Source organism: Phragmites australis, chromosome 9 (genome assembly GCF_958298935.1).
Source record: "Phragmites australis chromosome 9, lpPhrAust1.1, whole genome shotgun sequence".
Classification (NCBI taxonomy): domain Eukaryota; kingdom Viridiplantae; phylum Streptophyta; class Magnoliopsida; order Poales; family Poaceae; genus Phragmites; species Phragmites australis.
In genome coordinates, this window is record NC_084929.1 from 34,920,236 (window position 1) to 34,946,145 (window position 25,910).

The following is a 25,910-nucleotide window of genomic DNA, read 5'->3' on the forward strand; positions in this document are numbered from 1 at the left end:
GTTTAATTTTTAATTTTTCTCGGAAACTCCGAACTCTCTGATCCCATCTCCAGAGTCTCCGGACTTTTTAGATATGTGCAATTTTTTTGCTATTTTTTTTAGAGATATATTGAGTGATCAAATAGAAGAAAACTATTAATCTCATAACAAATCTATTGAGACGTCTATTCCCAATCCTTTAGTCGTTGATATCGTTCCTACGTAATGTCCTCCTCTAGTTATGGTAGCAGTATTTTCCACATATGTTACCACTGGTATCTTGCATCTGTATTATATCCTGCGGTGTTGAGCACTTGTGTTGCATTTGCAGTTCATGCAGTGCTACATCGCGCATTCGCGCCTTATACATCATCAATTCTTACCGGGCACGTGCTTTGCTGATACTGCTGCTGCTGACTCAAAACAGCCACATACTGCACATAAAAACACTTGCCATGCAAAGCATATCAACATGATGCAAGGAGAACGGGAGAAAAATGGAGAATCCTAGTACCACTTAGCACCCTTGTAACTCATAAGATAGGAATCATGAATTTTCAGCACAGTAGCAGTCTAGCAAAGGAAACAAATTGTAATAGCAATGCAACTATGCTAGGCAGGAAAGCAACAGTATACAAATCGAGAAATGAAAGCAAAAGGCAGAAAAGGGCTGTGTGAAAATCTGATAGCCGCACACTTTTTCATATCCCTAAACTATACCATCAAGCTGAAGTCCTGAATGAATTAATTAATGTATCAAATGGCAAAATGAACACGAGACACTTGGTAACACATGAATACAGATGAGGACCATGATTGCAATAACATCCTGTGTCCTCTGATGCAAAAAGTATCAGCAACCTCAAGTGCATATTCTAGCATTCAAAGCTAAGACGAACAGCAGGCAGATTTCTTCACCGCAGAGACATCATCCTTGCCGCCAACGTTGATGGTCTGCCCCTTCGGAGGCGCCGCGGGATCGTCGCCAATGTCGAGGGCTTTCTTGCTCACGACGTGGTAGATCTGGGTGAGCACTTCAGTGAAAGCGCCCTCCACGTTCATCGCCTCCAGGGCCGACGTCTCCATGAAGAAGGCTTTCTCTCTCTCGGCGAACGCTTTCGCATCCTCGGTTGGGACGGCCCTGAGGTGGCGCAGGTCCGCCTTGTTCCCGACGAGCATGATCACGATGTTGGCGTCCGTGTGATCCTTGAGCTCCCTCATCCACCTCTCCACGTTCTCGAAGGTGACATGCCGTGTGACATCATACACAACGAGTGCCCCTACTGCTCCACGATAGTATGCGCTTGTGATGGCTCGGTACCTGCAGAAGCAGCAGAAGTGATGGTTAGTTGCTATGCGAAAAATGGTTGAACGGCAAAAGTCGCATGAACAATCGTTATCAAACACAGGAATCAATGCCACAAATCAATCTAACTGTTCAGCACAGGACTATGGTTATGATTTCTATCCTCGATTTACATGTCCGTGATTACATATATAACAAACCAGCCTGTATCAGCTCCTGGTCCTACACAATCTTTAACTGCAAATCTGATTGCTAGAAATGTGATAGATTGAGAAATGGTAGGTGCAATCACGGAAGGCAACGAATCGAATGAGTGCAGATTCTTTCAATTTTTCTTGCAAGGATCCAAGCAGTTCAATTGTGTCCATTTGCATAAACAATTAAAAAAAATAGGAAAATTTCCAACAATTAAGGATCACCGACCAAAGCTACAGAGATCCATAGGACGCAGAGATACCAATCGCTAAGGAATGGAGGAATCAGACCCTCAAACAACAAGAAGGGGATCGATGAGCCTCAAAGAGCGCACATGGATCTGGGGTTCGTACCTTTCCTGGCCGGCGGTGTCCCAGATCTGGGCCTTGACGACCTTGTCGTCGACGTGGATGCTGCGGGTGGCGAACTCGACCCCGATGGTGGACTTGGACTCGAGGCTGAACTCGTTGCGCGCGAATCGCGAGAGCAGGTTCGACTTGCCGACGCCCGAGTCCCCGATGAGCACCACCTTGAATAGGTAGTCGTAGTCGTCTTCCGCGCGGTACGCCATCCCCCTCCGACGGGCGCTGCAAGCGCACTCTGCGCAGCGCGAGACGCTGACGGGTCTCGGCCCCCCCTTCCCTGCTTCCGGGCCGGCGGGGTGCTGCACGGGGCGGCGGCGGCGGAGGAGGAGGACGAGGAGGGAGCGGATGGGAAGGGCGGAGCACGCGGACGCGGTATTTTGTTTGGTTTCCCTTGGTGTCGTTTGGGGGGTACGCACGTTCGGTGCCGTGCGGGCGTCGTGCTCGGTTGGGTTAGAGCGCACGCCGAGCGGAGATCGATGTGAGGAGGACGTGGAAAAGGGCGGGGAAACGAGCAAAACGGCCGTGCCCCGGTTGGCTTTTGGGTTGTTTGGTTTAGCACTCTAGTGTGCCGAAGATAAAATTTAGTTAGGTTCAAAACCAGTGTATGACCAGATTTTAATAAAATATGATGCAGTTGGATTGTAACTATGTTTAAATATGTTGGTATAAGTATGATATGTGGGTCTTACGTGGTAACAAAAATTTTAACATTCAAACATAATTAATATGGATCTTAATTTGTAGATTTAATTATAAAGAGCACGAAAGTTCAAACAAAAAAGAACCAAACCACGATTTAAGATATATATATATATATCCGTTTCAAAGTTTTTAATCCAACAATTAATGTCATACAAGGCAAAGCAACTCACCCTCTCTTCTCCAATCACGTCAGACTGTCATGGGCGTTGGCTGCCCAGCGCAGCTCGGGCGAGCAAAATGGACGCCCAGATCTTGCTCAGGTTTGGGTAGCCCAAAATTTTCTAGACTAGGCTAAATTTTAGAATGTGTTTCGATTGTAGCCTTAACAAGCTAAGTTAAATTTTGATCTTGTTTATGAATTTGGTCTCTATTTGATTGGGGGCTAATTTTGGTCATGTCTAAATTTTTTTTGACCGGCCTAGCTACAGACAACGAGGAACATAGCAAGGCTCCGTCCAGCATTTGGCTTCACCACTGGCTGAGGTGGCAGCTGCCTAGTTACATGTATTTCAAAAACTTTGGATTAACAAATTTAAATCACAATATCTCCTAAACCAAGCATTCGACTTTTAATCTGATTGCACCGTTGCATTTTTTAATTAAATCTACAAATTAAGACCCATATTGACTATATGACAAAAAAAAATTAGTTATATATAGATCCCATATATCATACTCACAGTTTTTAAAAAATTTAGCATGATTGTAATCTATACATTTCTTAGCATTGCCCCAATTTATACATGGCCAAAATTTGGCTTGTGACCTATTGGGCCTAAGAACCAAACAGACCTCGGCCTCTCTTTTTTGGTGGCGGGTGGTCTGGGAGGAGTCTGTGCCTTTTGGGTTCAGGGGTTGGGGAGTTTTGCGAGGGATCACGTAGTAAATGACCATCAGTGAGTGGAAGCGCTGGGCATGTGCACGGATAGCCGGAGGCCATGGCGGTGGTCTCACTCAGATGGAGTCGAGATCTCTCCCCTACGGCTCTGAGCCCTCCCTACAATTAGATTTCATATAATGAGTCCGTTTGATAAAGTTCTTTATGATCTAAATTCTCTAGAGAAACGATTCTATGTGAAAAATAATTTTGTGGTTGAAAGTAATTATTCAGTGATTCTCTTGTATAAATTCTGTGAAGGCGTTTTCGTGAGAAGTGAATAAGAGAAAACTAATTTTTTTCAGCTCCTAATATCTACATCATTTTAGATAATCATTACTATATAATCACTCTGAAAACTAAAAACTTTAAACCACCATTTGGCAAAAGTTCCCTAACTCTACTCTAGTTTTTATCATTGTTGCGCCAAGCCAAAATTTGGCTGAGCTTAAAAAGTTATTCATCCATTTGGTTTTGGACCGATATTTCACCATACCTCGAGAAAAGTTTGGCCCCCAGATTTTTTGTCTTACGAACTTGGGAGGCTGAAACGGCTGCCCCAACTTTGGCCGGCGAAAGATTAACATTGTTTAGGTTTTGATATAGCTAGCTGGGACTTGGGAGCACATACCAAACAGGGCACCGAGAACTGATGCTCTGTAAACGAGTACATGTTGTACTTAAGCTTAAACATTCTTGAACATCAAGCAAGAATTTTGTGAGCTCCATCAGATGTTTCGTAGGATAAATCATGCATCTAACAGTCTGCTTTGCATAGCTTTAGCTTTAAGAATTTTTTAAGCAGCTCTAAAATTTTGTAGAGTTGGAGCTATGGATACATTGACAGTTTAGGTAGGTTATCTTGTTTATATATTTTAGATTAAAAATATAGATTTAATCTACTTTATTTTAACCCACAAACTTCAGATTTGAGATGGAACCAAACTACTATTACTACCTCTCACTGTGCAACCATGGTCATGAAGTATGAACTTGTGTCCCCCAAGCATGCAACGCCCACAATTACTTTGTCCTCGCTGTCTCACCTCCATGTCTCCTGCACCATAAATACTGTCGCACTTGACACGGCAACAGCAGCTAGAAAGATTCCTGAAGCAGATGCCTTGAATGGCAGGGTGGCCCGCGTTGGTCATTCGTTCCGACGTCTCCGGCCGGCCGGCCGGTCTAATCCCCATGCATGCAAGCTGCACTGCCATGGCTGGCTGGGCCTGGTGCCTGTGGTCCTGGTTCCCTAAAAGCCAGGAGAAGCTCTCCCGGTTCGTGCTTCACCGGAAGGGCGGCCGGAGACAGCCAGGGGCTGGCAGTTTGGTACGGCGTGGTTACTGTCATTGTGCAGACACTCGATCTGTCACAGTGTCACCGCTCTCTACTTAAGCTATTCGCATGATGTATTTCTTCTTGGGCAACTTCAATCATAAACAATGGCGAGTGATCAAGTGATGTGAATCGAAGAGGCTACGGAGAAGAACGGGGGAGAAGTGTGTCCCTAGTGGGCGCGCGTGCGCACCATGGCACGACCGCACGAGCGATGGGATCGATTTGATGGCGTCGACCGTTCAATTCCAGCTGCAAGTCTGCGCGGCGGCCGTACGCTCCTCTCCGTCATTACTGCAATCGCTGGGATGGCTCGCCTCTTCTTCTTTCTAGATCTGCGAGTGCCTCAGCCTCGCTTCTCGCTGCCATGCATGTTTCTACGAGGTGTGTCAGAGTCCCCCACAGGGGAGCACACAAGTCGTGCCGGCTTGCGCACGCACGAATTGGCCGTGCGCGGCTGCATGCGATGCAAGGTTTCACTGATGGCTGCGTTCCGTGCCACTGCAGCGACCAGCCGAACACCGTGAACGCGCGCGACTACGCGAGACGCTAGCCGAGAGCAAAATGCACGTCGTCGTCGTCTTGTGGGTTTCGCCCGTGCGCGCGCATGCACGTACGGCCGAGACGCCGGCGATATTTGGGCTACGGAACGGGGCGTCCCCGCGCGCGTGCGCCTTCACGAGGGAGAACCGGCCGGCACCGTGGCGTGGCACGGCGCCCGCGGCCATGCGTCAGCAGAATATCGGGCGAGGCATGGATGGGCTTGATGCCTTGATCTAACTCTTAATAAGTCTCGCGTGTCGGGGCGACTTCACCGGCCGGTGACCATATATGATCTCTCCGTGGATGAGGCTGGCCATTTCATTTTTAATTATTCGCATACATGTACGTGCGCGCCGCCGAGTCGGTTCCCGGGGAGGACTTCGCCGCAGCATACCACGCGTGCACCCATGCTGCCATGCATCACCGGCACCACCTCCTCGCTAGTCAATCCATTCGCAACCATGCGCTCGTACGTGCGCCCGTGCCGATGGTCGGCCCCGAATGCTGCTGCGCTCGCGCTCGCTGCCATTTCCCAATCAAAGGCCGGTCTTCCCGGTCTCCTCCTCCTCCTTCTTCCTCTCGATCGTCTCAACTCCCCGGGAGCAAACGACACGCATCCATGCGCCCGCGCACGCACAACCCTCCGGCTTTCCCTCAACCCCTAGCTCTGCATCATTTACTCCGCAGTCTGCACACCAACATCATCCATTAGAATACTCGATCCTACTCGCTTGGAGCCCGGCACTTCTCCCGCTCGATCATCTCCATTGCCATTTAATACCAACAAGAAACCAAGCATGCGTGCGCGTGCGTGCGTGCGTTCGTGCGGGCAGGCGCTCCTCGCTCGTGTGTTAGATCGGGCAAGTCATCATCTGGAAGGGACGTATCTTTCTCTCTCGAGCGCTCACGCAGCGCTGAATTGAAGGAGAAGGGGAAATGGTAGCTAGGGCGGTGGATGAAGACCACTCCAGCCACTCCCATTAACGCTGCGATTTGACTGGCATGGATACACGTTACGACGAGGAGTAAATTCTAAATTGCGCTCCTAGCTGGCTAGTCTTCGAGTTGTTCCTAACAAATTGGGAACTTGTAACTCTAAAAAAATTTGGAAACTTGTAGGAAACTTTTAGGGATGTAATAGGTTGCTAATTCTAGTTTTTCAGTATCTGCCCATACATGCTGTTAGGTCAGTACTGGAGCTCATTTATCTGGTTTAGAACATCAACATGGTATATGATACATTCCTAACATTTTCCTGATTATATGATATGACAAGATTATGGCACATGCAATAACAATGAAGCCCCTTATGTATATAAACGTAAGTTTCCTCGAGTTGATTGAACACTATCTAAAACAACAATATCTACTTTCTATGTCAGGTGTCACATCAAATTTCAGATATCACATAAAAGTTCAGATAATTCGTAGAAACGTCTTCACTGCATTTCAGTAGTTCTTTAGGGAAACTGCATTTCAGTAATACCACATATGGCTAATTAACCCCTATTCCGAGACCTCATACTACGTGAAGCAAGAGTACCTCTACTTAGATAATACTCTAGCTAGCTGATCATAAATACATGCCATTTTAAAAAATGCTCGATCAAGCTTTTAAAACTTTGACTAACAATAGCTTTCAAAATATTTAATTTAAAAACCTTAAAATCATAGGTAGATTTATTTTAAAAAATATTTTCATAATAACATAAATTTTATAAATATATTTTAATAAAAAATAGTAGTTAAATCTATGTATTAGATACCGTGTTATATCTAAAGTGATAAAAACATGTCTTCCTTGCTTGGCAAACTAGACGAAGGATCAAATCACAGTATACTTTCATCTATACTACAGTATAGCTAGGCATGTCCACATCCATCAGTACTGTAATAAGCACCTCTTCAAATTTTCCTTCACCGTGCAAGGTTCAACCCTGTAAGTCTTCCAGATGTGGAGACTACCTACACGGGCTCAATCTCGTGGCATGCACTAGGGCTTGCCCTTAAAATATTCTTCCGAACAGCCTCGAGCTCCTATGAATCACAATGAGAAGATGACGTGGCTGTCACTAGCGAAGTCAGAGACTTGTGAATCTCTTCAGTAGATGTGTGATGTGTAAGTATAGTTTATAGATCTAATGTAAGTCTTAAAGTGTGTATGTAGATAAGATGTGGGTTTGAGCGTATTCAGATACTGAGGCTTAAAAAAAACCCTGCTCCCTATCTCATCGGTCACCAGTCATCCGTCCCCTCCATTTACCCATGCACAAGCACAATTCCGAGGGAGCAAAACAAAAGGAAGGAGGAGAGTGGTAGCATTAACTGTGTGCTGTGACTCTGCTGCACTGCACTGCACCATGGGGTAGGTGAGGCCATTATAATAACATCATCAACTATATTTTCTTTATTTCATTTCTTTTCTGATTTCTCTTCTGTTTCTAGTTCTCTTTATTTTCTCTTATCTTTAACTGTTACTCTTCGAAAGAATTTATGAAGAGAAAGAAAAGAGAACGTTATCCTAATGGAATGGACTTGAGAATCTCTTCGTAATAAGAGTAAAACCGTTAAAATGCTAAAGGGAACGAAAATGCATTCGCGAAGGGATTCTCGTCCGCGAAAATGCATTCGCGAAGAGATTCTCGTCCTCTAAAGGACTCCCTTGAGGGTGGTCTAAGCCGCGGCAAGAACAGGAGAAGAGCCATAACCAAATCCATAGGGTTCTTCCTGCTCTACTGTTCGTCTACAGACTACAGGAGCAGCTAGCAACTTCTGTAGAGACACCCCTGGGCCCTGGCTGGCCCTGCTTCCTGTTCACCATCTCACGAGTCACCAGCACTGATCGATCGAGCACAAACCACAGCGCCCTGTCCTGCTGCCTGCTGGAGGCAAGAAGGGAAAGACCACCAGGAATCGGTCGATAAAAGGGCAGCAGAACAGATCGAAGCATGGCGTCCTCGAACAGGCACTGGCCAAGCATGTACAGGTCCAGCCTTGCCTGCAACATCCAGCAGCCGCAGCCTGACATGAACAACGGCAGCGGCAAGTCCTCCTTGATGTCCTCAAGTATGTCTCGACATGGTGCACCCTTGCCTGCATGTTACTGTTTCTTGCTGCATGTTTATCGGTAGTACGTACCTAGGGTTTGGTTTCTTGAAGAGTTTTCTCATCGAATGAGGAATCCATTGACAGTGTTGTGTAATTTTGTTGTGCTGTGCATCTGCTTAGGGTGCGAGGAGAGTAATGGAAGGAGCCTGGAGCCGAGGCCGCGGTGGAATCCGCGGCCGGAGCAGATCAGGATCCTGGAGGGGATCTTCAACTCCGGCATGGTGAACCCGCCGCGCGACGAGATCCGGCGCATCCGCCTCCAGCTGCAGGAGTACGGCCCCGTCGGCGATGCCAACGTCTTCTACTGGTTCCAGAACCGCAAGTCCCGCACCAAGCACAAGCTGCGAGCCGCGGGGCAGCTGCAGCCGTCCGGCCGCGCCGCCCTGGCGCGAGCTTGCTCGTCGTCGACGGCGCACGCCCCCGTGACGCCGCCGCGGCACCTGCTCGCCGCTCCCGTGGCGCCCACCTCCTCATCTTCATCCTCCGACAGGTCCTCCGGGTCGAGCAAGTCGGTGAACCCGGCCGTCGCGCTGACGTCTCCCGCGGCGGGCATCCAGGGCTTGCTTCCGGCGACGCCCATGGACTTTCTTACGGCGGCGCCGGCGCCTGCTCTCGCCGCACGCCAACTCTATTACCAGAGACAGCTCGTGGCGCCTGCCGCGCCGCCGACGATGCCCGAGCTTATCGGCTCCCCCGAGCCCCTCCTGCAGTGGCAGCAAGGCCAGTACCTGCCGGCCACCGAGCTCGGCGGCGTCCTTGGCGCCCATGCGAACGCGCTGGCCATGCAGCCTGCCATCTCGCCCAGCGTGCTCTTGGGCCTATGCAACGACGCATTAGGGCAACAATACATCGACATAAGCTGCTCCAAGGGACTTGGCCATGGCCAGTACTGGAGCAACACCTGCGGTACTGAGCTGAGCAACAAGACTGACGCGGTGAGCGCCGTGATCAGGGACGACGAGAAGGCGAGGCTGGGGTTACTGCACTACGGCTTCGGTGTCACCACCCCCACCGCTGCTGCTGCCACTTCTTCGGCGCCTCTTGCCGCTCCTGTGCATGCTGCTGTTGCTGCTGCGGCAGATGCTAGTACGGCCATGCTTCCAAGTTCTGCGCCGAGCAACGTGGCTGCCACGACCGCCGTACTCACCGATCAGTTGCAAGGTATGTGCACTGCAGTGCATGCATGCAAGATAGCTTAAATCATGCATGCTTGTCTGTCCCCCTTTTCTGTTGGGTTTTCACATGCATTGTTCATACAAAGCTTGTAAGCATGTGCATAGAAGTGTCTCCTCTCGGGGGGTCGCCTCGTTCTGTCGTGCATGCATGCATCGTTGAGCCTGGGCTGTCTCGACCTACTTGCAGCCTTGGCTCTAGCGAGCTTGGCATGGATGGAGAGGGAGGAGAGTACTTGCCACTTTGATGATAGGAGTGAAAGAGAAGGGACGTGTCTTTTGTGCTAGCAGCTAGATAGCTTGCATGCATGGGGATGGCTCCAATTTTTTCCAATCACATCGGATGCCAACATATGCATGGGGGGTGTGTGGGTGTGTCCCATGCAATGAGACAAGGTTAGGCATGCATGTAAAATCTCCTGTGCATGCACCGATCTTGTCATGCTGTTGATGCGTAGAGGATCGATGTTTCTGTGACAAGGGTATACAGCCATACAGGGCAACTTGTCAGTTGGTAACCATGCATTGCCGATAGCTGTAGAAGGTAGAAAGAACCAAAATCTGTGAGCTGTTTTCCATTTTTTTATTGGAAAGCATCGTGCAAGTCATATAGTATTTAGAGGTACATTGTACAGTACACATTTGGACTAAACACATAGGACTATGGAACATGTTCTTGCAAAAGAACCCATGGCAGTGTTGGAGAAAGATTGAAGCATAAGATTCTAAAAGAAGACTTTATGGCTTAACTGCAAACATGCTGATTGTGTCATCGTCATCATTCATGAACTAGGAAAGATCATGTACACTCTACACAGTTAATTGGACTAGTACAGTGTGATACCATACCACCTGATTCATGTGGAAAGACATAGAGAGATGAAATGATGAACCATGGAGATGCAGAAGCAGATACTATCTTCAGTGGACAGTAGCAACTTGGGTCTGGGTCGAGGTAAAAAATGGCGCCCTTGTATAGTCTTGTCGTGGTGCTTCTTTCAAGGGGGTAAAAAGATCAGACGCCCTTAATATGCATGCGTACGTTTGTTGAAAAGATTGAAGTGACGGTGGTCAAATCTATTCTCCCGCTCGATCTCCAAGCAAACGCTTGAAAGCTCGCTCTTGATTTCACATCATCATCTAGGGTGGCGTTTCTAGCTAGCTTCTGCCAAGATTAATTGGACATGTGCATGGCCGCAGCTACGAAAAGCTGCAGCACGTTTGATTTCATTTCCCTCTATTGATCTGTAAGCAGGGCTGTTGGATGCTGGATTGATCGGAGGGACGCCGCCGACGGCGACGGTGGTGGTGGCCGTGGTCAGGGACGCCATGATGTGCACGAGCACCTCGCAGTTCAGCGTCCCGGCGATGCGCCTCGACGTGAAGCAGTTCGGCGAGGCGGCCGTGCTGCTGCGCCACACCGGCCACCCGGTCCTCGTCGACGACTCAGGTGTCACCGTCGAGCCGCTCCAGCAGGATGCTCTCTACTATGTGCTGGTAATATAACCTTCGTTCGAGTACATCTTCCATAGTTTCTGCTCATGATGAGTCGGCGAACATTAGCGTTTAGTCTAGGGATTTAACCATGTTCTTGTGAGCAGGCGACTAACTGAGAACGCTGCACGTCGAGTGAAATGATCGGCCAAAGCATGGAAGAGCCCTTAATCACGTCGGTGACATGGCATTACTAATGCATGCATTTGGAGTCTTGCTACCTGCTCATCTGTATTTGGCTATTTTCCTTTGTATCATGCTTAAATATTAGTATTGTTTTGTATTTGAGCCCAGATAAAACATCAAGGTGTTTGTTTTAATTTCATGCAATAAGCCATCCAAAGTTCTTCGTACCGAAACTACGGAGTAATAAGACTCTTGATCTCTCTGAAACTCTTCTGTTTTTGATGAAAAAAAAGGAGACTCTGAGGCGGGAGGAAACTATGGTATGGTCTGCAGCGTGCAGAGGGGAGATTTGATGATATTTTTCAGACGTGCAGCGTCCTTTTCGTGGACTTGATTAATTACTACCTTGTACCTGTGGGTACGTGTAACCGTGTAGGGAACATACGTTACGTGTGGACAGGCCTCTCCCGTGCGCAACCTGCCTTGCTCAGCTGGCCGGGCAGGACTGATCGACTTCGCCCTTCCGTCCGGTCGTCGGCAGACCAACCGGACGTTTCTGCACCCATATCTCTCTCTCTCTCTCTCTCTCTCTCTCTCTTCACACGCAGAATCAAATTAAAAAAGGGTAGGATCGTCGTCAGCCAAGCAGCGGGCGTGCCTGCAGCGACAATTGGGCCTGCTGGGGCGGCTTTGACTTCACCATGGTTGCTGTAATTTGCACCTGTAAGCAAAAATGTTTTGACGTTCTATTGATCGATGACAACGACAATGCACTATGCACACAACCACTTCACTAACACAAATTCAGTATGCCGATGTTCACGTGCATCCTTGCTTTCAACGTACACTTCAGATGCAATGCACACATCGACGTATGTACCAGCATTGATATTCAGATCGTCAGTTCCGCTTCGGAATTCCTATATCACATGTTTTGAAGCCCTCCTCACCTGATTTTTCCGGCCGACGGGTCTGTGGCAAGAGCTTCTTCGGAAATTTTCGTTAGGCCATCTTCAGCAGTTACTTTAAATTTTTATTTTAAAAATATTATTATAATATCTTCTATCACTATTACAATATCCTTTATTTTTTCATCTTTAACAGCTACCATATTTCCTTCTTTCTACTACTCTTTTTCTCCTTTTAAATCCACGGTCAGCCTTTATAAACAGTACAGCTACAGTGTTGCTACAGTACTAAAGCAGTGTTTCTCTCGCCCCAGCCCACTGTCAACATCTGTGGAACAGTACTGCTACAGTATTGTGTACTGCTACAAGACCCCGGCAAAAATGCAGCTCCGTACCCTCTCCGCAACACTGTAGTGGTACTGTAGTACTGGATAGAGTAGCTGTTGGAGAAGGTTTTTGTGCTACAGTAATCAAAAACACTGTAGCACTGGATTTGCAGCTGGAGTTGGCCTTATGCGCGCAGCAACCGGAGCTCCTTGATCATCTCCTGTTGAGTTGCCCGTGCCGCAGAGAAACGTGGTATGGTTCCCGTGCTTCGTTGGGCGCATCTTGCTCATCGGACTCCAACACACCTGGCGATCAGTTTGTCAACTGGTGACTGTGGAGTCGCAAAGAGGTGCCCAAACTTCTACAAAGCCGCAGTTTCGATCGATGATGATCCTGATGATGTGGAGGCTATGCAACATACGCTGCATAGCAGGGTGTTTCGAGGCGCCAGCCGAACTGTTGCAGCGGGTTGTGGAGGAGGCGGAACGATGGGCCAGCGGGGATTGATCCTTTTTGTCGGATTTTATTCAGCAATGGCTTATGTATGTCTATTGTTGAGTTGTTAATAGTTGTTAACCTCAAGCCCGAATGTCACTCGTGCCAAACTATAGGGCTATCGAAGCTTAAAGGAAATTTCAGCAACACCTCCTCTAAAACTACAGTTAAAACTGACAGCAAACATACACATAGATAGATAAAAGTTTTAAAATATCACACAAGCAACATATATATCCTAGCAATGGAGGAACAAACCTCAATCACATCCAAACCACCACGGGCCAAAACATACATCACATAGCAAAGTATCATCATCTAACAATATAACTATTTAACCAAAAGAGAAAGGTGAATGTGCAAGCGACTGTAGCTACCCATCCCAAATGCGCGTCATCACTCAAAAATTAACTGGAAAGAAAGCAAGAGTGTGATTCAAAAATCTTAGCAAGCGAATTTGCTTAGCTATTTAGCCATAGTTAATTAAACAATCATCTTTAATAAAAACTAGAACCGAAACATACTAGCAACATCTAGAAAATGTGTCTAAGAAAGAACAACGGCATCGTCAACCATTATAGCATCTTTTAGCTTAATCCTTCACAACTGTATCATATATAAGCAAAAATAAAAGATCTCCTTGCAAAGTAAAACAATGATGCGATTAAATTAAAGAACTTTATATGATTACATATGTATGCACATTATATGCTCTTCCTCACCCTTAGTCCTCCTCAGGTAACGTAAGGGTGTGCATTGTACTCCTTCTCAGGTAACATACGGTGTTACACCAGTACGGTCGTGACAAAACAACGACGATAAAATTTTCAATGCATAAGATGCATATGTATGACATACTTCATGCATAACCAACAACGCAACTTTAAGATATGCTTAAGACTTCAAGAATTGTATAATGTAGTAATAAAAAACCGCAAGTGGCATATCAAGCTTATAATCAGTCCATCATGTTAGATGTATGCAATGCAATTAAAGGAATGGAGACAACCAAATAATAAGTTAAAACGTAACATCTTCTACATTCACTTGGCTTCATCGGTGACCTGGAGTGACACCACCTAAACAAACACACAATTAGCACCAAGACGCCGCAACGACAAAGTAAAATAAGGTGCACACTTCTACGCTCAAAACCCCGTAACCCAACAACCCAAGGCTACAGAAGGGCATCTACCAACTAGTTCACTAGACGTCGAGTCAGAATCTCCTCTAGCTCGATCAAAGACTGAAGAACAAGACACAACGCACGGGCTAATCTTCGCCGGACACCAACACTACCAAGCCAAAAATGCCTAAACCGCTTACCCAAAAAGAACAATGTTTGCGCCACAAAACATCTTACGATGTGAACTACAACTTCTATTATAGACATACACTTGCATCCAACACCAATTAGACCTCAAATTGAACTGATGCACTACTCGCTAATCGGACCAACAAAAGCACTCAACCGACGACGAGGGCGACCAAATCCACTACCTACAAGCCTCTAAGGACTATGAAGAAGTCACTTGAGAAATCAAGTTGATATATACCTTGATGTATATGTGATGAGTCATTGGCAATGTCTAAATTGAGTTGAGTTTGGTTTGCATGACCTTGTTTATACATGATTTTTTATTATGACTAATTAGAGATAGAATTGTAGAAACGTTTGTGCTTATCATGTCATGTATAGGTGATGGATGCAACTTAATGGTCGATGGCGGGATGATCGGGGCTAAGCTGGATGCTTGGTGCTAGACGATCAAGGAGGTCAGACAGAGTTAAGGATGATCCTAGTTGTACACATAGAGAGCAAGCAAGGCATGAGATGGTGGATGAAGACGGCGTGTTGACAAAGTTAAGCGAAAGGGATGCTGGTCAAGTGGCAAGGTGGCCTGAGGGATCGGGAGCGGGAGAGACTTGTTGACGGTTGAGATCATAAGATAAAGTACACGTATCAATATAGGTGGCTTGCTTAAGGTGTAAGCAAGTGGTGGTAAGTCGCACTTCAAGAAACATGCAAGATAGTTTCGTGGTTTGGCCTCAAAACCATGGAAAAGTGTGACGTGCACATGAAATCATCACAAAGTTAATTCATGAAGGTGCCATGATCGTACGATGGATGAGGAAAAAGATGGACAAAAATGCCCTCAATGGTAGTAGAAGTGTATTGGAAGAGAGGTGCATTTTGAGAACCATTTAGAAAACTTAAGGTTCAAGAAATCTAGGCTATAAATAGAGGGGGGATGGTTGAGCCCTATGAGCCCTATTTGAGAGTTGTGTGGTATGGTTTTAGTAGAGGGAGATAGAAGTGCTTAGCCTATGTATTAGGTGATAGCTTTTTGTATGCTAAAATATTTTGTAATCCGTCAAAAATAGGGTGTTCCTCTGCTCGCAATGAAGTTGGTTTCTACCATACTTATGTTTATCTCCATCTAGTTTTCATCTATTGGCTCTCTTGCTTTGTTTGCAAGTTCTTCGATGTTTATGGTGATTTTTGTTTTTGTTGTTGAGCTGAAATTTTCCACCTTGTTGAAGTTGTTATTCTTATTGCTAGAGGGATAATAATCACATATAAGTTATTCTTGAACCATCCACATCCTCTAAATCCACCAACTTGCTGGTTCTCATTTCTTCAGATCTAAGTTTTTTTTAATCAAGTTACAAGAGTGTGTGAGCGATGGCACTTGGATTGGTTTCTCATGGAACCTAGTGTTCAGATTCATCTAGTTGAGCTATGGTCTTTTCATGATCGTTATGATTTTCTCATGTTTCTCTAGGTTTTTTGCTTTCGCTCTTTATTTTGATGTGCGTTGGCTAGGAAAATAGAAAAAAAAAAACCTATCTAAGAATTTGGTGAGGTGCATATTCCTCCCCCTCTAGTCGTCGTTCTCTGTCCTACATCACCTTTGGAACGAAAACGCAAAACGGCGAAGGAAAACCAGCAAACTTGCGGAAGACGTCCTCCTCCATTCTTCCACTTTCCTCCCTTCCTCTTCTTCATTCTTCTTTTTTTTCTTTCCTTTCTTCTTTCTTCTTCCTCTTTCTTCTTCTTCCTGGCCGACCAGCTAGCCAGCCCCCTGCTCTTTCCCCTCATGCACTCCCCCTGCTCCCCTCCTGCACCACCTATTGATGGCGTGGCGGGAGACCGGCGACGGCAGCCAAGCGCGTGATGGCACGAGGCATCAACACTGGTGACCAAGATGGCGGGAGGCGGCGGCGATAGCCGAAACACCGGCAGCTAGGGTTACGGGCGGCTAGGGTTGAGGCGAGTTTGGCCGAATGGAGGTGGGATCGAGTGGGAGCTGATCCCACCGAGACTTATCCCCTTTTTTTTCTAATATATCCAACGGTCTAAATTCATTGGGCTTGCCATTGTCTCATCGAGTGCCTAAACACGACGTTAGATAGCAACATGAAATCGTCTTGACGAGATCTACACATCCACGGTCTCTGATTGTCTAGCCGAGCAACGATCTAAAAGGTAACATCATCATCATCATCATCATTATTATTTTCGGGTATTACATTAGGGTTTGGTGTTGATGGTTAGGGTTCGGGGTGGGGGTTTATTGGAGTCTAGTAGGCTTAGAGGGAAGCCCATGGTGGTATGCCAGGCCAGCGGTGGTGACGGTTGGTGGGTGGGGTACCGAGGTGGCCGGGCACCGCCAGACAGGGTAATGAACGACGATCGATTGGCAAGGATGGGGCTAGAGCATCAACACGAGATGTGTTAGCATGGCATTGGTTCATGATGACGGATTTGGCGCCAAGGAGCCGCCAGAGATGAGAAAGGAGGGCAAGGCGGCATGAGAGTGCGGTATGAAGCTCACCAAAATCGAGGAAGCGATGGTGGGGTGTGTGGGCTCGGGCTCACCGAGGGTGCTTGCAGACAAGTGACAGGGCGATGGGGCGAGGGTTGAGGGTGGGTGTGGATGGCGAGGGAGGTATCAGGGTAAAAAAGAAAAATAGAGTGCCAACCTCTCGATTGTGCTTGGTGGAGGATTGATTTGCTGCAATAGATGTCTTTCACATACAACTAGAAATGAATTGGTACTGCAAATCAACTCTCTAAAAGTGAGGCGTGAAACTGGTTAGAGCAAAACCTAATTGAAAATGAATCGGCCAATTTTTTTTCTTTTTATGGTTAGGTCCATTACAGGAAGGAGGTATAGAATATGTTCATTCTTTTTGTTTAGCTCAACTCCAAATACTGAGATTCATTATAGTTCATCCTGAAATACTCCAACCACCCTATGAATTGGTTATTCCTAAACGAGTTTGCCTCATCTATTGTCCTTAGAAGTTTGTTTGGTTTCAAACTTTGATTCAAACTGGAGGAGTATGCCATGCTAATGTGCCTTGGATGATCCACATCCTACAAGGTTAAGGGAGGGTCCACTATGTGGAGCTATGGATGACCCGTTTTGCTTAGATCGAGAATGCATATGTGAAGTATGTATACAATAATCATGAATCTCGACGCCATACTTTTGTTGAACTGATGATCTACGCCAACATGCATGGACTAACAGTACTATGCAAAATATCTTTTGAAATTTCTGTTTACATCAACCACTAAATGACTATACATACATATATACGATCAATGAATCACCTAAGTAACACTACACGTACATATGACATGACCGAGAACAATTGATCTTGATGTATACAGATTACTGATGTGAAGATTGAGATTTAGCTACCCTCCTCTTGTCATGCACAAGCCTATTGTCACACCCCAAAAATCCTAATCTTGGTTAAGCGAGCATAATCACCATAGTTTTATGTTTTGCGCAGATTCCATCACATGTATAGTTGTACTTGTGAGCATAAATGGTCTAGGCCTAACTAGAAGTACCCCCTAGGCTTTGGAAAAGAAGAAGAGAAGGAGAAAGGGGGAAAACAAAAAATAAAGACAAGGTTTTCAGAATAAGACCATCCCTCGCGGTCTGACCGAGACCCTTCGTGGTTTGATTGCCAGGGCGCAGAAGGTTTTGAGCACGAGACCACCCCTCGTGGTCTGACCGCCAGGGCGCAGTGGGTTTTGGGTTAAAGCCCATCGAACGACGTTCCCTCTCCCTCTCCCTCTCTCTCTCTCTCTCTCTCTCTCTCTCTCTCTCTCTCTCTCTCTCTCTTCCATTTCACTCTCACTCGCTCACTTCGCCAAAAGAGAGAGAGAGAGTGGGAGAGATCACCCCGATGTCCCAAATGGCCAGAGATCGACGGAGAGGACTCCCATGAACTTCTCGAGGATTTCCCCAAGTTCCTCCCTGTCTTTCCATCGCTAGAAGGGTTTTTCCCTGAGTTTTCTCCCTCTCAAGCCTAACGGCCACTTCGAGGCCTGATCCACAAATCGTAGCATCCCCGAGGCGAACTGATCTAATACAAAGCTCCACTAAGCCAAGGTGAGCATCCCCCTTGTTGTTTTGTCGTATATTCACACAATATTCCTACACATATACATGCATATTAATATATAAAAAAGAAAAAAAAAGCAATTGTAGCTGGGTGGCCTCCTTTTCTCTCTCCCTACGGGCCGTGGCAACCCAAAACTGCCCAGGGCGAGTCGGCCCAGTGTGTATCTCTATCTCCAGCTAAGTCGACCCAATCCTCCCAGCCTCCTCTCTTCATTGGGATGGCCCAGACCAACTGTTTGCCTCATCCTCTTTTCTTCTCTAGCCCGAGCCAACCCTAGGGCACCGCCCCTTGCTTCTTATTTCTCCAGCCGCCAGAGTCGAGCACCTCCCGCGTTTATCTCTCTCCCTTCACTCTATCTCTTATCCGAATCCAATTTGAACCCCCTTCAATCTCAACTGAATTGGCATAATCTTCTGTATTGGAATTCTTGACTAGTGCCTATATAAGGGGCTCGATTGGATCTGAGAAAGGGGGTGGAAGATGATAGGAGGCCTTGCCGCCCCTGTGCCATGTTGTCCCAGTGGGTTGCCGTGTCGTCCATGCCACCCATCGAGTTGTGCTGGCCACCGCTGTGATCTGGTGGTTGGAGCCCACCTGCCACGCCATCTGCTGCTAGCCGCCCCTCCCATCACTGCTTTGTGTTGCACTGCTCTCCGACCGGGCCATGTTCTCATTGCCACCGAGGGGCGTCGGTGAGCCTTGCTGGTCGCAGATGAAGGGCGCCACAATGATGCCCCATGGCCACACTTACGCCTGTGGTCATGCCATCTACAGTGGGCTGCCACCAGTGGCCGCGTCGTCCATGCCGCTGGCCGAATTCTGCAGGTCGTGCCACTTCACCACTGGGCCAGAGCCCTGCTGGACACGCGTCGCCGAGACCATTGTGTCTAAGAAAGAGGAGGCAAAGGCACAGTTGAATCGCCAAACCATCGCCCATGCACCAAGAGGACCGACCGGAGGCTTGCCCGCGTCGAGGCCCTACAGTATAGGGCTGCAGCCCTTTGACTTCGCCATAAGCAAGGTATGAAATCATGCCATCAAGCTTAGCCTAGTCGTGCCATCGTAGCTGGAGCTCGAGTCGTGCCATGTGATATCTCCCTTCTATTCTCTATGATGTTTGGCCATCATGCTGAGGAGCTTGTGCTTGTCCCTGGCCATTGCATCGTGGTGCTACCGCCCGTCGCTGGCCGATTCTTGTACCATGCTCAACATGACCCCTTGTTTGCCCTTGGGCAGTAAAGCAAAGTAGGGGAGCCTCTGACAGTGCTACTATCGTGTCGCGAAGCTTACACATGTGCTTACTATCGTGCCCTGCTGGCCCGACCATCGTGCTATCTCTTTGTCTGTGCGTGCCATCATGTCGCCTATGCTCGATGTTGTGTCTAATTGGTGGCATGGCTGTCGTATGCTCTATCTATGTTGTGTTCTGGGTGTTGTTGTGCTTGATCCTAAAGCCCAACTACTCTCGTATTGGTCTTTCTTCTCTTGTTGTTGCAGACTAGCAAGTCGTGGAAGCCATGCTCTGGCCTCACGCCATCGATGACTATGCTTCGGTTGTCACCGTTGAAGCCTTCGTGCTTCGGTCTGTCGTCATAGTCTATGTCGTGGCCACACTGTTGAAGCCGCACATCCAGGCTACCACATCTTGGTCGCTGTCCTGGCCGGTATATGTGTGTGTCTGTTTGTCATTGGGATGATCACCCCCCCCCCCCCTCTCTCTCTCTCTCTCTCTCTCTCTGTTGATGCCATGAGATAAGTGCTCAATGTACCCATTGTCACTTCAGCCGGTGGTGACCATAGGTTGTGGTGGTTCTTTCACTCTGATGATCTTTGGCTATAGTTGACTATTGGTTGTTTATGCTAATGATAAGCTTGTGGCCATTGTCAGTCTTATATTTGGTGAAGGCCCACTTTTGGACAGCATCTGTTACTGTTGTTAAGTTGGGCTTCTTCCTATGAGCTTCCTCTGTTGGCCCTCAATGATGAATGCCCTATTACACGTCACTTGTTGCTGAAAACTTGTCTGTCCAGAACTATACGTGGGAGATGATTTATATCTTGCATGGAATTAGTGGCTCATTAGTGATTACACTGCCTATGTGGCTATCCGATGACACCTATTTCATAAAATAGAGTACCCTTGTGATGGGAGCCTGTGTGGCCCATTGTGATTACCCGCCTGTGTCGCTTTGCTTTTGTGGCTCTATGCCTATGTGGTTATCCGATCATGCTGATTGGAGAAAATATATGTGCCATTGCGGCAGGAGCCTTCGTACCCCACAGTGATCATCCTTGCCTTTGTTGCTTTTGCCTATGTGGCTCGTTGCATGTTGCCTTCAAAGATGGCTGATGAAGACAAGTCCAAGGCCTGAAGAGGGAGTTAGTAAGTTAAGCACGGCATAGGGCTCTTGTTTGTGGCCTTGTTGTCACTTCTGGTGGAAGCTACACGTCATACCATGCTCCTATCCCACATCTTCACACATACATACACAATGTTGAGGCTATATGTGGCCGATGATGACCCGTGATGCATAAACAGTCCCAGAAGCTCATGCTAGACTGTTATCCCGTTCTTTACTGCTTTTTATTGCTAATATTATCATTTTTCTTGGTCTTTGTTGCTTGTGACTACAGCCTTGCAAACTTGGAGACGACCTTGATATGACGACTGCCATCGTAGCTTAATCGGAGGTAGGCTGAAGATGGACATAGTTAACCAGAGTCACTTCACGAAACCCCAGGAACCAAGACGAAGCAATCGTCAGATCATATGAGATAGTCAGATAGTGTGTGCGTTATGGAGTAACATGTATAATGAGAGAAATTGTGATTTATGATTTTGACATGAATAAAGAAAGTTTATGTGTTTCCGATTATTACATTCTTCTGCCTTTCGTATACTCTGTATATTGGCACATCCACAAATATTACATTCACAATTATACATAACATATTCAACACGAGTTTAGAATCCGTGAAACACCCATAACATTTTGCCGTCGTTTTCGAGCTCTAATCGGTCTCCATCTTGATTTGGCCGAGTTCAACCCTAGCTTTAGACCTTGTTCATGAGGTTTCTCGAGTTTGGCTCGGTACGTGTTGTCCAAACCACCCCCAAAACACTCATGTAGTCTCATGGAGCATTTTGATACCCTTCATGGTTGAAGGCAATGTCGGAGCCTTCACCGGCGACCTCGCTGAGGTGGTGCCAGCAAGGCCCAGCAGTCTGACGCTGCTATGGCCGGTGTGACCGCCGGTTGTGGTTCAAAGTACTAGTCGAACTCCATAGTCAGGAGTCAGATCGCCACTAGGGCCGGTCTGATCGCCTGCCGTGGTCTAACCACTAGACTCACTTAGTACCATTTTTCTCCTCTGCAGCCCGACGGTCTGACCATCGCTTGGCCTGTTTTGACTGCCAGCTTCTTAGAAACCCTTTGAACTTACATCATCCTATCCAAGAATTCGAACCTTTTCTAACCTGAGTCGTTTAGCTTTCTGTTGCTAATGTTTTCGAAACACAACGCTTTTAACGTTGTTCACGAGCATGCATCATAAGCATACATTTCCATCATTTGTTTGTTTATGCGATGCATTTTGGATTGTTTTAGAGAGTGACGCACCGATAGTTCAAGCAATCGAGGTCTATACTACTTCAAATTGTTGATATATGCATAAATAGCATTTCAAGGATAAGACTTTACGGTTTAGTTTTAAGTGTAAAACAGTTTTATGTAGTCATTCAGTTGTATTCTCTATTGATAGCTTTAAAACAGTTTGAAGTAGGTAACAAGTCGTATATGGGGGTTTTCGGTCCGAGGAGGAGCTAAACCTCACTTCGCAGTCCCAATCATCACATCTGGTGTACCTCTAGTACCACATAGATCCTGACTGATTGAGCCAGCAACTTCATCACACGGACATTTAGTCCACACCCTCACTCGTTGACACGGCTCTGCCTTCACATGTCCATAACCGTGGACACGGCTATTCGAAAAGGTTTACACTCTGTAGAGGTTGTATACTGTAACCACACGATATGCTGAGCCTCCAACCGTTGCAAGCAAATGAGCGTATCATATTGAAACACTTGAATCACCTTTCATGCGGGATTTTCTATGAGATTTACACCCAAGTACTAAAAGGTCTTGTACTAAATGCCATGTTCCATTTTTAAGCACTTGTCAGTCTCTACACATTGAAACAGAGGGTCAGATAGTCATTTGACTGCTCGTTACTCTCAGCCTCCTAGTATGATGTCTAACCCAGTCTGGTGATAGAAAAATCAAGTCCTGCCCATACAAGATGCGTGGTTGCACTAAGGTGGCTTAAGCATGGCGCTACGGGGAACTCGGCTAGGGGCTCGCTGACAGCAAGCCGTGACCGGAGCAATGCCAGACAACAGCTGAAGGAGATAGCGGTGGAGCAAGAAATTGGGCAGTACCACCCCTATTCTACGCACAATCTACCTACCAGGAAAAGGGAGCCTAGAGCTCCTTGGCTACACTTCACGAAGGCCAGACCACACACCAAGGGCATATGCACGCTAGCGATGAGAAGTCAATGCGGTGGTGGAAGAAGGCAGCAGCTACGCGAAGGGAAGGTACAGGGATGATGACATGCTAGCTAGGAGGTTGCGTGAGGGGACCAGGATGCTCACTGAGCACAAGAATGGTGATGGGTAGGCCGGCGGCCGACGATGTGTTGATGCGGTGGCAACGGAGCGGCTCGACTTTCGGCACGGGTGGCCTTCCGTCGAGCTCTTGGTGGACGGACGACGGCACATGGACGACGATGACCTCTTGGTGCTCCTTAGGAACTCGTGAGGACAAAACAACAATGGTGGAGCTACATCAACTAGCAATGGCATGGCGATGGCGTGGCATTAATTTAGGGAAAAAAGATAAATAGAGGCTGTGCGTGCTATTTATAGAGGGAGAGGCATAACAGTAAGGCAGTGGGCGTGTCTTGCTGTCCACGGTAAACAGAACAGCAGTGGCGGTGATATTTCTTGTGGCATGGTAGCTCTAGGGCGGTGGTAGGGCTACAGTGGTGACTCACGCGTGGGGTCCCATAAGTCAAGTGGTGTCAGGCGCTCGGGCTGCAGGAGAGAGAGAGTTGAGAGAGGGAGAGAGAGCAGGAGCGTGACCATGGCCGACGCATTGAATGCGGGACGACAATAATATTTCCCAAGGGGAAGGCAGTTATCGCGGTGACACACAGCGCGAAGCAGTGTCGCGCTGGAGGAGGAAGGCGATGGTGTTGGCGGGGGCTTGCAAGATGGGCGACACGTGGACTGCGCAGTGTGCGGACGCGGCACGTGGGTGAACGGGCCGAGAGGCATGCTGGTGGTCAAGCGCGAGAAGAGGAGAACAGTCGGCTGGGCCACGCAAAAGGGAAGAGGGAAAGAGATTTGGCCCAGGGAGAAGAAAGAAAAGAAAAAGGATTTCAGTTTAAATTCAAATAGAGGTATTTGAATTTAGGTTTTGACTTTGGATTGGGCATTAATTTAAATAGATATATTTGAATTATGATTTGGATTGGACTTGGAGATCTGAGAGAGGCTTTGAATTCAAAGAATTTGAATTTATTTCAATTTGAGTTGAAGGGAACTAAGAGTAGATTCGAATTTGAGAGACATTCAAATTCTAATCTCCACACAAAGAACCATAATAACAACAAACCAAATGCATATGAAATAATTCTAGTGTACGAATACCTAGCCAATTTAATATATTTGAATATATTTATATATACTTATAAGTATATATATACCAAATGCATATGAGTAGTTCTAGAAAACCTCCACACATATAGGCGCATGTTAAAACGGTTAGAGCTTATTAAGAAAGGTTGTCATGAGTACCTCTTATGTGAACTTTAGCGTGTCGCACAAGCCGAATGGTCCTCATGTCGTGTCGGTAAAGATGTACCTCTGCAGTATGTAAGATCAATTTGAATTGTCATGCTCTCGTTTATAAGCACGCTTCTGTCCATTTACATCAGTCGTAGAGTTCCGATGTATGAAGTGGTTGTGATAGTTGAGGTTGGTTATGAGATGGTTCCTTGTACAGATATGTTATGATGTTGATCTCTGGATAGGAGGGTATAGTTGGTTAAGTTGTAGATGCTCACATTGTTGTGTCAAGCTATTTTGTATATGAATTCACTTAATCTTATAGCCGATTTGTTGCTAATTCATCGTCAAATACATTATCCTTAGTGTCGGATTAGTATATGTACTCATTAATAAATTAAGTCTTGTGAGTACCTTCGTACTTACGTTGCTTTGCTGTGTAGGTGAGAAAAAATTAGTGTTCAGCTACTTCACGCCTGCCGACGTTGGCAACAGACGAGAGTAGTGCTATCTACTCGTAACATACCGTTTTGGGGCGGTGCTTATGGCACATGATACTACCCTTCTTTTGTCTTTCTCATACATGTTTTTCGATGCGTGGAAACTCTAACTAACTAGGAGTCAAACTGTCTTATTTTACTCTAGTATTCCTGCTATGTAAATTATGATAAAATTATAATATAATTTCATTGCTCGTTCTTTAGTATACCTTGATGAATCATATTGTAAAGGCTTGTATTTTGATCTTGGGTATAAAACATTTGTCTAGACTACTGAGATTAGATTCTTATTAATTATTATGATCATGATTATATAAATAATTATCTTAATAATTAATTAGAATATAATTTAAACTTATGTTGCTAAGTACTGATACTGGCTGATGACCATCCTCCCTACACCAGAGGCGCGAACAAGTAGTCCCAGTACTCGCCACCGGTGTCCTCAAACTCAATCACTCCTCTTGCATCACTGCTAGAATGTTCCTGCGTCGTCGTTGTTCCTTGATCACTTCCCCAAGTGAATGACACTATCGTCTGATCAGAACCTGCTGCTGCCGTACTGACATTGCCATGGCTTCTTGATGTGTCAGCTGCGCTACTACCTCTCCTCCTCTTGCGGCGCAGCACGCGGGTCGCCTCGGCGCATCCGTTCCCAGCGGCCAGCTCGCGCTGCACCACGTCGAGCGGGAAGTTGAGGTGCGCGCGCGGTCCGCGCATGCGCAGCGCCGCCTTGTCGTACGCGAGCGCGGCCTCCTCGGCGGTCGTGAACGTGCCCAGCCACACCCGCGCGCCTTTCCTCCGCGTGTCGCGTATCTCGGCGGCGAACTTGCCCCACGGCCGCCGCCTCACCCCCCTGTAGCTCTTGCACGCGGCCGCTGCCATGGAGCTGGCCCGGTCATGTCGGTCTTCTTGGTTCGCCGGTGAGGCGACGAGCAGCCCACCTGAAGCGTCGGACGTGAGCGCCGTTCCACTGAGGAGCACGTCCCACTCCTCTGCTCCTATGGAAATCCACCTCCCCAGGCTCGGCAGCCTATGCAAGATCGCCTCCGGCTTCTCTTCGCCGCCCTCCGACGACACCACCGTCGACGACGCCGGAGTAGTTGACCTTGTCATGATGCTAGCCCACACGTTCTCGAGGATGTTGTTGCTCGTCTCGTTGGGCTGATGCGAACCTGGTGCTCCAATCGCCAT

At 47.1% G+C, this 25,910-nt stretch overlaps 3 protein-coding genes across 3 annotated transcripts; 1 reads left to right on the top strand and 2 right to left on the bottom strand.

Annotated features, from left to right (window-relative positions):
• Nucleotides 1–626: 626 nt before the first annotated feature.
• On the bottom strand, nt 627–2,308 carry LOC133929419 (ras-related protein RABA1f-like). The gene is made up of 2 exons (XM_062376166.1): nt 1,834–2,308; nt 627–1,300 (listed from the first exon to the last, which is right to left on the bottom strand). The coding sequence occupies exons 1-2, from the start codon at nt 2,049–2,051 to the stop codon at nt 868–870; spliced, it is 651 nt and encodes a 216-aa protein (XP_062232150.1). The 5' UTR covers nt 2,052–2,308; the 3' UTR covers nt 627–867.
• A 5,942-nt stretch (nt 2,309–8,250) lies between these two features.
• On the top strand, nt 8,251–11,195 carry LOC133928193 (WUSCHEL-related homeobox 12-like). The gene is made up of 4 exons (XM_062374429.1): nt 8,251–8,368; nt 8,531–9,571; nt 10,838–11,079; nt 11,184–11,195. The coding sequence occupies exons 1-4, from the start codon at nt 8,251–8,253 to the stop codon at nt 11,193–11,195; spliced, it is 1,413 nt and encodes a 470-aa protein (XP_062230413.1).
• A 13,917-nt stretch (nt 11,196–25,112) lies between these two features.
• On the bottom strand, nt 25,113–25,910 carry LOC133928194 (ethylene-responsive transcription factor ERF094-like). The gene has a single exon (XM_062374430.1). The coding sequence runs from the start codon at nt 25,908–25,910 to the stop codon at nt 25,113–25,115; it is 798 nt and encodes a 265-aa protein (XP_062230414.1).